The sequence below is a fragment of the Lytechinus pictus genome, chromosome 12, assembly GCF_037042905.1.
Source record: "Lytechinus pictus isolate F3 Inbred chromosome 12, Lp3.0, whole genome shotgun sequence".
Lineage (NCBI taxonomy): Eukaryota > Metazoa > Echinodermata > Echinoidea > Temnopleuroida > Toxopneustidae > Lytechinus > Lytechinus pictus.
In genome coordinates this window covers 27,180,001-27,193,833 of record NC_087256.1, presented here as the reverse complement: position 1 = coordinate 27,193,833, position 13,833 = coordinate 27,180,001, and the positions used below count along the sequence as shown (strand labels likewise).

Below are 13,833 nucleotides of genomic sequence, written 5' to 3'. Positions count from 1 at the left end.
AAGGGACCCATTATCTATATTAAAGTGTCACCGCTCTTTTGTTATGCCAAAGGAGAGAGAAGAGTTCTATGAGTAGGCATACATTTTATAAAGAGTGAATAAAATCATGACCAAAATGTGAAAATTTTTGATGTTTTGATCTGCATTCATGTTTGGAAGCCTAGCTTATCAACAAACTGCCTATCGCCAAATTAAATAGAGATGTTTATTGAAGTCTGTGGCATGCACTTCTACTTTTAAAAAAGTCAATTTCAGGAGAGGAGGATGCTGAAGTGCAAGGAAATGCACCAAAATAGCAAGATAATTCGGAATGTGAAGATAAAAAGAAAATGAAATTAGTGTAAATAGACACTTGGAGGGCCCCAAAATATATATAAATCTGTTACTGTTTGAGATATCAAATAGTGAAGCATACATTAAAGGTAAACGTAGTGGTGCTTATGTGGGGGGGGGGGGGGTGCGGCAAAATGTGCTGATGATCTTATTTTTTTTCATCATTTGTCACTCTGTTGATTTAACCTGATTTGCCACATATTTCACTATTTCATTGGTTTACCCCCCCCCCCCCCATTTCAGCCACATCACAATACCTTTATTTTGACTCTGAGTCAAATGTGTAATTTAATTGAATGATTCTCTCAATATTTGACAATGATAGAAAGTACAGACCATAATGAAAACAGGGTATGACCCACCGGTGTTCTTCCCCTGACCTTGCGGCCCTGTATTACCTGCCCAGCGGGTACTACCTGTAAGCAAAGCTGTCATCAGATAAAAAGGGAGCATGAGCTTCTCCTAAAGGAATGTGAAATAAGGTCCATGTTTAGCTCACTAAAGAATGGGTTGAAGTAGAGATATTGTTGGAATAAATAATGCTGAGTTTTTAAAGGGGAGTCAGCAAAATTACTAGGCTAACAGTTGATGTGTTGTAGAGGTGTTTGTACAGAGGTTCTAACAATCGACTTATAGAAAAACCCAATTTGAAGTAAATATTTCTCTCACATCAGCATCATATGTTTTATGTTGAAATACATATGTATGAGCTTTCTAGGTTTATATTCTTGTTGTTAACATGATTTTGAATAAAAAATTAATATATTTGAGGTATTTGGGGACTGAATTTACATGAACCGTAGTCACACTTGTAAAAGAAAGGAAAACCCTGACACATCTTTTGGTATTTCGTAATTCCTTGGCAAAAGTCATACAACTTTATCAGAGGATATCACTCTGTCATGTTGCAAATAGAGTTACACAACCTGTACCTCTCTTTTTTATGGTCTTTTATCTCTCTCCCCTTCTTTTTTTCACTCCTTTAATATTTATTCTGTACTTTAGAAAAAATATCATAGGAGTGGGGCTACCAGCCTCCCCTGCCCCCCTTGTAGCACCACCCCTGATATGACTATGTAGGACAGTAAGATAGAAGGTGAGATAGACAGAGAGAGAGAGGGAGAGGCAGAGAGATGGGGATCCATGGTATACTTGTCAAGAGATGGACAGAAGAGAGAAAGAAGATAAAGAAAGAAATATGGCAGGCAAAGCAGGATCAAAGATCAAGATGAACTATGGCTTCACACCACCGACTCCCTGTCGTGAACACAAAAGTTTCTCCAATAATAACTCTTTGAAATCTGATTCCAAATATAGCTGCGGGCGTCACAGTGATGTTGATGGATCTCTGTTTTGTGCCTCGGCTTTTCTTTTCTTGTAGTTTCCTTTGAGAAAGTATTTGTGCATGATTTGTCGGGCTTCCACGGTCAAGAACTTTTCCCACCCATCTCTCCCATCGGCCTTCTACCAGGGAATTGTTATAGTGCATCCGTTGTCGGTCTACCCGGTAGTTCCGATCAGCCAGAGTGCAGCCAATGGGATTGTACTGCATATAAGTGCCTCCTATGATATCGCTACTACCAAGGACTTTGTGGGTGTGTCTTTAATCAATGGTGGGGGTGGCAAGGTGACAGATCTTGATGGAAAATCCAAGATTTTGTGCGAATGGATCGATCCATTGAATAAAAATATTGGAGAATACATAATCATCCGTCGATATTGACTATTGCAGGAAAGCAGATCTTGTGAAGTTTTCTTCATGATTTTGCAAAGTTTGGTATGCTGTCAAAAACAGAAATGCTGTGATTGTAGAAGCAGTCGCCTGGAAAAACTCGTCAATGCCATCGCGGAGATGATTGTAAAGTCACAGAATTGGATAACTGCTTCTCAACGAGACCTACCTTCATGTTGCTTCTTTGCTGATGTGCGTTGATAATGATGGATGTAGAATTAAAGGCCAGAGGCATTCTACAACAATGATGATGATGCTCAGACCATATGGGTGGAGGCTATTGATATCTTAGCCTTGGACATGCATTGATGATTCAATCATGAGGCTGTTGCTATCTAATTCAATCAATGAATTATCCTGCATAACCCAAAGATATTCACAATGCCAGTTGTGTTTTCAAGCCTCAAAGCAAAATGTATTATGCAATAAGACTAATCATACCATCTACCTGGAGCTGAAAATATGATTAACTCTGGCTGTCAGCTTCTACAAAAGAAGTTTGATAGTTGAAGAAATTAGAGCCCGATACTTCTGCTGTCATGGATGATCTTTAGAATGAAACTCAAAGAAACTCTTTTCTTGTGTGGTAGATTTCATTGATGCTTGAATAATATGGCTGTTTGAAATAAATGCAATTCTTAAGAAATGGTTTGCAAAGGAATACATAGATGAGCAATATCATATGACTATAGTTATGAACTTGCAAAAGAGTAATCTCGCTCTCAGAACAATTGAAAGATGATTCTTGTACAGTGTACATCTGTTATCTGTATACGTCTGTGTTAAAGATGGATTTTAGTCATCAAAGTTCCTCAAAGATTTATGAAAGACTAATTGCACTATGTTAGAGGAAGGAAAGGAGAGAAGAACTGAAGGCTCATCAGAGGAGGAAGAGGATGAAGAAGAGGAAGGGGTCTCGAGAGAGATCGAGGGAACGGTGCGCGACTTTGCGAGTCTCGTTCTCGAAATCGTACGGTGAGTAACCTATTCAAATTGGAGGATTGCGTATGTATTGTGTTAGTCATCTCTTCATATTGGCATTTAAAGAGTCTTGTCAGGTAGAGAGATGTTGTACTGTTGTACTTCATCAATGCCACAGAGAAGTTGTCATTCAGATCTGACCGCTGGGATTTGAGTATCTTTGATGAGCTGGTGGCAATCAGCCTGTCATCCCTGCCTCCCCCCTCTTCTCGGGATGAATTAGCCTGTAATACATGTAGTTCTTCCAACATGTCCATGATTCACCCATTCGTTATGGGGATTAGACCAGTCAGTGGTCTTGTCACCCTGCACCCTAGGTTCAAATGCCAAGTCGATGCCTGATTGCCTCCTGGTGAGGTAGTCCTAACGTAAGGTCTCTTGAAGAGGATGTTGAGCCATAGGTCCTCTGGTTTTGTAACCTGCTAGCATTGAAAACTATAATGACATGTACATGTACTTTAAGATGATGAGAGATGGAAACTAGACTGGTAGAGAAGATTGACATAGAAGAGGAAGTATTATCTGTATATCATCTTTGGGAAATGGTCCCTACAACCATAATGCTACTTTACTCACAACTAGCACTTAAGATTTCTTGCAGGATACCAAGGATCTATTTCATTTTTTTTTCTGTCTATAACCAAACATAAGTACACCTATATCCATTTCTCAACAGGTGGTTTGAGAAAATTTAGACTTGCTGTATATTCAAGCTTGAACTCTCTTGTACATGTATAGTAATGGAGCCACACCCAATTTTTTCCCCCTTCAAATTATTGGTCTTATTGGTTCCAGTTAAAATTTGTTCTGTATTGAATTATGGAAACATCCTTTCTCTTGCCAACTGTTGCTGTCAGTTGTTGGGTTCATACATTGATTACCCCCCCCCCCCCTCCTTCCTCCCCCACCCTTGCTCTAAGGACAGACCTCCTATAGCCTATAGAGTCCATATGCCCTAATACAGACTGGCATGGAGTTGATTAATCGCCCCTCTCTTGATCCGGCTACACCCATTATGATATCACCATTAGCGTTAATCCTGTTTAATCCACAGACTGTGTCTGGAATTTGAAATTGAATGATTCAATTCTCTTTCATTGGTCATCGTCGTCATGAAATATCTGATGAGGGTATATTAGTATTGCTCGCAAACGAGTATTATGTTTGTGCAGGCCTATGGTAAGGTATCTCTTAATTGGTTTTAATCGGTCAACCAGTTCGTGGACAACTTTTACAGAAGAAAATTGTTGTCCCTATTCTTTGTAAAATTAATCGTTAAAAAGTGTGATATCACGTAAATAAAACAAAATAAAAAATCATCATCAGGCTGGATAAAATTGCTTAAACAATGAACCTAGGCCTTATTACCTTTATATTTCTACTTACTGATAATAATTACTTATAAAATAAATTTATTTGTGGTTTGAATCTACTCCCAAAGCTCACAAATTAATTTGTGTAATTTAGTTTATTTTTCAATTTTCATAGATCTACATGCAGTAGCAAGGTAGTTTATTTTGTGTGGGTGTGACTGTGAGTTGGACTTGGATATAAATGAATTCAATATCTAATTTCTACACCATCTATTCCAGTACAATAACCTGTACTCGGCCATGGAATAAAGGCCCACATACCCTAACTTTTCCTGAAGTTCTTTGAAAACGCAGATCTCCACGAAAATTGCATTTCTCTATGGGCGAGTCTAAATTTGGTGAGAATGAACTCATTAATAACTTAAATATACATGACAATGAAGAAATCATCAAACTTTATTGGCAGTTTTGAATAATATACCCGAAATGTAAACTCTGAAACAGAAAATCACCATCATTGAGGCCTTTACTGAGCGAATTGTCCCCCAGAGCTCTGGCAGAGAGACAGAGCTCAGACTGGCTAGCTAGTACAAGCACCAATGCGTGCGTGCGTGAGCCTCCCGCCGGCCTTGTAAAATAGATGGAGCTTTGTTTGATTATTTATTGTCTGATATTTATCTCATCCCCTAGAAAAATAAAACAAATGATTTTTGTCTCGCCTGCATAGCAGAGCGAGACTATAGGCGCCGCTTTTCCGACGGCGGCGGCGACGGCGGCGGCGGCGTCAACATCAAATCTTAACCTAAGGTTAAGTTTTTGAAATGACATCATAACTTAGAAAGTATATGGACCTAGTTCATGAAACTTGGACATAAGGTTAATCAAGTATTACTAAACATCCTGCCTGAGTTTCAGGTCACATGACCAAGGTCAAAGGTCATTTAGGGTCAATGAACTTTGACCATGTTGGGAGAATTATTTTCAAAATCTTAACCGAAGTTTAAGTTTTTGAAATGACATCATAACTTTGAAAATTTATGGATCTAGTTAATGAAACTTGGACATAAGGTTAATCAAGTATTAGCAAACATCATGTGCGAGTTTCAGGTCACATGACCATGGTCAATGGTCATTTAAGGTCAATGAACTTTGGCCGTGTTGGGGGTATTTGTTAAATTACCATCCTAACTCTGAAAGTTTACGGATTTAGTTCATAAAACTTGGACATAAGAGTAATCAAGTATCACTGAACATCCTGTACGAGTTTCAGGTCACATGACCATGGTCAATGGTCATTTAAGGTCAATGAACTTTGGCCGTGTTGGGGGTATTTGTTAAATTACCATCCTAACTCTGAAAGTTTATGGATCTAGTTTATAAAACTTGGGATATAAGAGTAATCAAGTATCACTGAACATCCCCTGTGAGTTTCAGGTCACAAAACCAAGGTCAAAGGTCAGTTAAGGTCAATAAACTTAGGCCATGTTGGGGTAATTGTTGAATTGCCATCATAACTTTGAAAGTTTATAGATAGAGTGATTGAAATGTGGACATGGATGTAGTTGACAAGTCTTAAGTCACCGTTCAAATGTCATTTATGGTCAATGAACGTGGTATTATGTCATTATATGAATGGAGTTTTTGTGAATGATTATTTTATAGTAGTTTTCAAAGTTAGCACTGCTGCTATATTAAATCGCGTAATGCAGGCGAGACTGCCAGAGGCGTTCCACTTGTTAAGTTATAATTAGCAAATAAGATAAGTTATTTTGGATGTTACTAGGCCGTTTTGAAAAGCAAAGCCGAATGACAATTCACCAACGCGAGGTTACTAGACTCTGGGATTTATTTTCTGTGTAATTCGAATTATTTTATCACAGAATTGTGATATCTGTAGGGGAAAATGTGCATTAGAAATTGCACATGGTGGTAGTCATAATGGACCCCTATACATGCAACCGTTTCCCGACCGTTGCGTTGATTTTTTTTTCATACCATGTGTATGGAAAAACGTGGTACGCAACTTCGGAATTTAAAACTGTGCTCCTCGCTATTTCCAAGGCTTGTTCATGATTTTGAGTGCGGATTTTTGATTATTTTTAAATGGTAAGCGGAGCTCGAGCATATGGCGCTCGTGGGACGCTGAGTTGTTATCCCTCGGCAATAATTTTTGGGGCGACATTAAGGTTTTATTTCGCCCCCGAAAGCATGATTTTGGTTGATTTTGAGGGCGACTTTAGGCATTTCCGGGGCGAATTCGCCCGCCGCCCCAATGGGTAAACGTGTAAAATCAGCCTTGAGACCCCTTGCAATTTTTTTCTAGCTATAGGCATATTTATGTGATTTTAAAGTCCCTTTATTCAATAATGTTAATATTTCAGCCTTTATTTTGCTTTGATACTTCAACAACTCGGTGGCCCAAAACTATCAGTCTCGCATCCATTCCAAAATTCTAATAAACCACACATTCGAGTATGTGATGATTAGTTGAATTATGATGTCGTTGTTGGCTTCCATACATCATCGCATGAACCTAATCCGGAAGCTATATAAATAGAACCGAGGTGTTACTTCTCCAACAACCCCGATACAAGTTCAATTATAACCTCTTTTTTAAAAAAAATCCCTAAGCCTAACGATAATCTCAGGCAGTTCACCTGTCCCATACAGCATTACTCACATATCCAAAATCCAGGTAGGAAGTTGTTTATTTTGGGTGTTGTGTCTCCCTCTATTGGTCATCGACACAAGTGACGTAGGCTTGGAGATGGTGTAGATATCAAGACGGCTTTAGATAACCCCCTAGGGAGGTTTTGATTTCTAGAATTTGTATTCTTGAAGGTCAGACTTGACAAGTTAAATTGATGAATGACTAAGAAATGTTGAGATGTTGGTACTGTTCACCGTATTTAACTATTTTTAAGTTGTGAAACAGTTTTCCGGATTACGTATCAAGGAAGAAGAAGCTGTGTTGATTTGTTTTGAGGACTTACAGAAAATTGGCATTGAAAGCTCATCAGGCCTTGTTTTCGTAAAACCAATACTTGTTTTGGTATAATCTAACAATCTTCTTTATAGCTAACCAATAGCAAGGCAAAGGCAAAATTAGGATGCTGTGAAGGGTTTTTCTTTTTCCTCATATAAATGAATAACAAACAAACAAGAGGCAAAGAATACTAGTAGTCAATTCTAAACTCAGTCAATAATATTCCAGTTGTACAATAGCATACAATACATGTTGTAGTCAATGAGAGTCTCCTATGCCCAGGGCTCCGTGACATTTTCTCCAACGACGAATGCTCAGGACTCTATGAATTCCACACACTAATCAAAGGACAATCTTCAACCCTGGATGTAACACCTTAATCCTATTAACCCGAAACCCAATATAAAATCCTGTTGCAACCCTAACCCTACATCTTGGCAAAATAAAGCCTGGAGGTATCACAGGCCTAATTCATTTCCCATAGACTCGTGTGTTAAAGTGGCACTTAAAAAAAATCATAAAAAATAAGGAGGAAATTCGAGGGTTGAATGTTAACTACCAGTGGACAGGATATATGTCTGAGATTCCATATCTGACCAGAAAAGGGTACCTCGACCGGCTCATTTTAAAAATAAATCGGCTTTTATGAAGACTACACCTGACAGGATCGAATTCATCACTTGAGAGAGTAAAATGGCCCTAATTCTTCCTCCAGTTAAAAAATAGTTCCAAAGTAGTGATATAGATGTAGTGATTAGATTGTCAATCATATTCATTCATTTTTGTCAATCAGCAATATCAAATTTCAAAATTGAGCAATGGGTTGGCTCGAATGAATATCTTTGGCCTGCCAGTTGTAGTTAGGCCCGTGTGACCTGGAGCAATTGTCGCAGAGCAAATGGCATGTTACTATGCCCACATCCTCGAGAGATCACTCGCCAAATGTTAGCTGTAAAAAAGCTGAGCAGCATCTGATCAAAATTGACCATTATGGCCTACACTACATGATCTCAAATAAACTTCGGAAATATACATAGAATTCACCTGGAAGCATGAGCGAAATGTTAAAGATGATCCTGCTCTTTGAAGGTTGCATGCTGGGAATAATCAGCATTAACTTCCCCAGTATAAGTCAAAATTGACCATTGCAACCTACATACTATTTAATAGTCTATTACTAAACACATTTTGCCAGCCTTCACAAGGGTAATGTCAGATTATCTCGCTAACTACCTATCAATCCCAGACAAGTAAAGTGTTAGATCAATTTCTGTTACCAATTCTCTTTCTTGCAGAGCTTTAAGATCTAATCCTTGACTTTGACTTTCAACTGATTCCTTCTGATGATAGACCTCCTGATGTTGATCCATCTTCTTACACTCCAATCCTTCCAGGTGATCAAATCTGTATCAAATTGCATTCAGAAAAATCCTTATCTACCCTGATGATATAGGTCATACCCTCTTATCAGGATTACAGGTACAGAGACTGTCAGTCTGAACATCTTCGCTAGTGAACGTCGATGTCTGTATAGCCAGCCATTTTATCATTATATTCTATTTCTTGATATCGAGAATTACAGTTCGGTTAACGATACAAAATGAATTTGTTGATATCAACAAATTAGTTCTTATTTGAGAAAAGTTAGATATCCTAATATCAAAGAATTACAATTTTTATGTCGAGAAATAAGATTAAGTGGTAAATGGCTTACTTTTTGTACATCGGCAAACGCTGTCTAAGATGTCCAGGTGCGTGATAGGTCCTGAAGAGATAGCATTTTGATAGCAAAGGTATGAATTACTTTACTTCTTCAGGGGGGACTTCTTATATAGCTTTTGGGTGGCATAAACCTTATCTCAAAAAGTCTTCAGTGTTCAGGGGGTTAAAAAGGGGCTGCTAGCATGCTATACTGTGTCTTTTTGGATTGATAATCTTTCCTTTGACATGGTATAATGAATTTATTCATTCACAGATTGAATTTTTCTAAAAAAATCTTATGAGGTGTAATTTATTGTTTCTCCAGCAAAGATTTACTTTGGGAACGTGAATTTATATAATGCTGTGAAGTATTATCTGAGTATTAAAATCACGTAGGGTCAGATCTGTTGTTGCCTTTCAGGCTTAGGGTTTCTCTCATTCTTGGCAGTTTGGGAAGAAAGGTAATTGACCAAAGATCCTTGTCTGGTGGACCCCACCTCACCATCCAACATTTACCAGGAGAAGGAAAGGGAAATTGAATCATGATGATGTTCATTCTCTTACCCTCTCACCTGTCCTGCACCACCACCTCGTCAACGAAGGGAAGATCCCTGCGAAGCGAGAGCTGCGTCGGCGCCCCGCGAGGAAACAAGCGCCCACTTCCTCCCATTCACAATTGCTCTGAGTCAATGTTGTCCCCACCCCGCACAGACTTTGGATGATTGTCTCACTTCGTTGTTGTCACCGCTGTTGCCTCTGTGTCGTTGCTTCCGAGTCAGCAAGCGGGAATTTCACTCACTCATCCCATACTCGGCGCAGAAGGTGGTTAAGCTCTGATTGATCGCAGGATGTTAGATGCTGAAGAATAGAAAGGGGATCTGTTCAGCAAACTTTTTGTAGTTTCCATCAGGAATACTTCTATGCAGTACCGGGATACAATTTTTTTTCAGTCATTCTATCAGGATTAAATACCTTGATTGTCAAAGTGAATTTGGAAACATTTATATTGTTTTCATTGGATTAAAGGCATCAGTAATGAACATTTCCTGCACAGTTGGTGTGACATTGGTACAGGTTGTATATTGAAGGACTCATTCTAATGGTTTTAAGTTGATTAACGATCTGTCCACATTTCAGCTAAGAACATCTTGAACTTGGATACATTGATTGGATGACTGTCCAAATAGAATAATGATGCAGTTGTGATCTCAATGTATTGGAGTCTTCTCTGGAAGCTGTTGTAATAGAGGAATAGAATGGAGGATATTCTTTTGTATTCTGCGCCTCCGTCACCGATGTTGTTTAAGTTGGAATCTGTAGATCTAGTTGGATGGTTAGTTCAGTACATACACAAATTTATTAAAAACAATTCTTCTGATAGGCACTTAGCGTCCTTAATAGGCAAGACATGAGTCTTCACCTTGCCACTCTCCACCCAGGTTCATCTAGTAGAATGCCAAAACCAACATATCAATTTGAACTTAGCAGCCCATGTTGGAATGTTCCCCAAGGAGTGGACAACGTTAATACACCATGTGCAGCATGCAAGAAGAAACTTTTAAACTGAGACATCATTCCCTTTTATTAAAGTTATATATATAGAAGTATAATATTTTTATTATCATCATTATCCTACTTGTTCTTCATATATCCAGATAATGCTTTATAATAACTGAATATACTATTTGACACTTCTTTTTGCATTTAGCACTCTTTTGAACCCTTTATGATATAACATGTCCTATTTTCTGTTGTTTCTTTTAGGTCAAGAGAATTCAATGACTTCCTTGGGAAATGCTTAGAGAAGAATCCAGAGAAGAGACCTTCTGCAGTTGATCTACTCAAGGTATCTACATATATATCTTAATTCATATCAACTTTTAAAGACCATATCAGAAGCCAAACAATTACTGGAAAGCTATGAAGTAGCAGCATAGAACAATGCCAGATTCAACTTAAATGCATATGTACTGCTTAAAAGTTATTTTAGAAACCACAACGTTTGTAGGTTTCTGTCCATTTATGCACTGAATATTTGCAAATATATTTTTCCTCTGCAAATCATTAAGAGATCATTTGATTTTCATTATAGAAAATAATCTAATTTTGTTTTGCATACAAATGTGCGTAATTATAGCTCCGTCAAAGTGATAATGTGTCATTAGAATCAAGGATGATAAATAAAGCACAATGAAAGCAATTTTTCGATAGTTATGAATTTGAATGTTTCTGAAGCAAATACTCAGCTGGGAAGCTTGGGAAAATGCATGAAACTTGGATAGTTGTATTTTGGAGCTTATCACCTTTCCATTGGTGTATGATTTACCCACCCCCTCCCCTCCCCCCAAAAAAGAGAAAAACTGCTTCCGATATTGTGGTCACTTTATGCTACTAACTTAGAGTCTATGATAATTAAACACAAACCCGTACGTTTGTTCTCAGAGGCATAGGCCTGTGTTCTGAAGTCAGGTTTTACTTAGACCATGGTCTAAACTCTGTGCTAAAATTATGGGAAGCCAAACGTTTCAAAATTTTGTTTACAGTGAATGCTTCTCATGTTTACTGTGCTCTTTACTAATTCTATGGTGTAGTCAATTGTCATACTTATCCTTCCCAGGCAGTTAATGTTTTGGGAGTCAAATGAGCTGATACATTGAACCTCTACTGTTAAAGATGTATGTAACAACTGGCTTTCCATAGTTAAACCACAACTTAAAACCAGAGTTTAAGTTAAACCAGACTTCAGAATACGGGCCATACTCTAATAGTCTACAGGCACAGACCTTCAGTTTTCGCAATTTGCACAGTGCATAATGCAGAGTCTGAAGTAGTGAGACTAGATTTACTCTGTACTTTGGCTGCCTCATAGACAAATAGTTTGGCCCGTATTCTGAACTCGGGTTTAAATTAAACCCTGGTTTAAAGTTGTGGTTTAACTATGGAGAGCCGATTGGTGCACAAATCCCTAACAGTTATTAACTCATATGACACCGAAATTGTCCATAATTGTCTGGGAATGATAACTGAAGTATTTTTCTTCATTATGAAAGCAAAAGGAAACAAAAATAGTAAACATAAGAAATAAACAATATAGACAGAATTTCTGATTTTTTGGCTCCCCATAATTTTAGCACAGAGTTAGACCGTGGTCTAAGTTAAACCTGACTTCAGAATACGGGCCTTTGAGTCTAGTCTTCACTCTAGACATGGTATAATTGATTTAAGTATCAAATATGAGGCTATGCGTGCAGACTACATGCACTTTCTGTACAAGATCACCTGTGATCATAGTCAGTACCGTCTTCTCATTACAACAGCTCATGTGGTGGTTAGGATATCTAGTCGATATTCTTCTGATCATGCTTTCTGTATCCTCTCCACACAGCATCCGTGGGTCAATGATGTCACAGACACCAAACCCATCAAGGACCTGCTTGCGGAAGCAAAAGCCGATGTCTTTGAGGAACTTCAAGATCTGCCTGACGATCATGTAAGTATAGTTGAGTAGTTAGGCACTTGAAATCCTAGAATTTTGTTCCGATGAGAGAAATGATTACCTTCTTGAAAACCTTGATTTGATTGGTTGCTGAACCATGTTTCCATCGTAGTACTAGGAATACCATAAAGGCAAGTCACCAAAACAGACCTGCCAACCAGTACGTTTTAGCCGTATTTAGTATGTTTTGCAACCAAAATACGGCAGTACGTTTTTTCTTTAAAAAATATGTTTTTTGTAAAAAAATTGTAATTTATTGAGAAAAATCATCTCTATATGTCTCTATTTCATAAAACGTACACAAATATGGTTATTAGATCAATGTAATTTCAGGTAACTTTTTTTTTTCAATCATTTTGTAAAAACCAGGGTGAGATATACACAAGTTTCAATGTTTTTTTTTTTTCATCTGCAAGAGCAGTGCGCATTTTAGCTTGCATGCAGCTTGAGCGCCGTGATGGGCGAGTGCGCCAAGCATTTTATTATGAAATACACTTTTTTTTGGGGAAAATACAAAATATTTATCTCACACGGTAAAAATACTGATTTTTTTGTCAAAATACTGATTTTGGGGATAAGAATACTAAAAATGCAAAATACAACTTGGCAGCTCTGCCAAAACCATAAGTTCTCTATGAAATAAGCTCAAAGACAAGCATTATCCTGTTCAAAACTTAGTGTTCATTGGTACAGTGTATATTATAATTTTTCTACCCATACTTTGTTTATTGTCATCTTAAAGTAGGCAGGGGAATGCCGTTCTCCCAACCTCTATACCCCCTCCTTATGCTGTTATGCCCAACCATGAGGGTAACATTTTTCAGACCTCCATGATCCATCCTTGTCTCACAAAAAATGTCATAAGGCGGTGCTGCCCCATCCCGAGTTTGCTCAATCTCAAGATTTTAGCCCGATCGGCCCTCTTCGCGATTAATCTCGAGATTCAAGAAACCCCGTCTCCACCATCGCAAGAAGAGCGATTTCTGCTCGAGCGAGGCATCGATGCATTATGGTCTGACGCCGTGAATAAATAATCCCGAGTGCGTCTGCACCTACAAATTAGCGCGATAATTCGTAAAATAGCCCGCTATTTTGCAAATAATCCCAAGTTGACTTGGGATTGCAATCTCGAGATTAATCCTACGAACTAGCGCGATAATTGCGTCTCCATTGCAAATAATCTCGAGATTGTTCAGATCTGGATAATTTGCCGGATCAGAAATAGCGCGCTAATTTGAAAACTTGTGATGGTGCAGACGGCCCTTAATTGTCTTTAGTTAATTTGTAGATT

At 38.2% G+C, this 13,833-nt stretch overlaps 1 protein-coding gene across 1 annotated transcript in view; it reads left to right on the top strand.

Annotated features, from left to right (window-relative positions):
• Window positions 1-1,636: 1,636 nt before the first annotated feature.
• The window catches only part of LOC129272661 (STE20-like serine/threonine-protein kinase), a 36,190-nt gene continuing 23,993 nt past the window's right edge, over window positions 1,637-13,833 (top strand). The window contains exons 1-3 of the mRNA XM_054909775.2: window positions 1,637-3,040; window positions 10,811-10,892; window positions 12,432-12,536. Coding sequence (XP_054765750.2) covers window positions 2,907-3,040; window positions 10,811-10,892; window positions 12,432-12,536 — 321 coding nt within the window. The 5' untranslated portion in view covers window positions 1,637-2,906. The remainder of the gene's footprint in view (window positions 3,041-10,810; window positions 10,893-12,431; window positions 12,537-13,833) is intronic.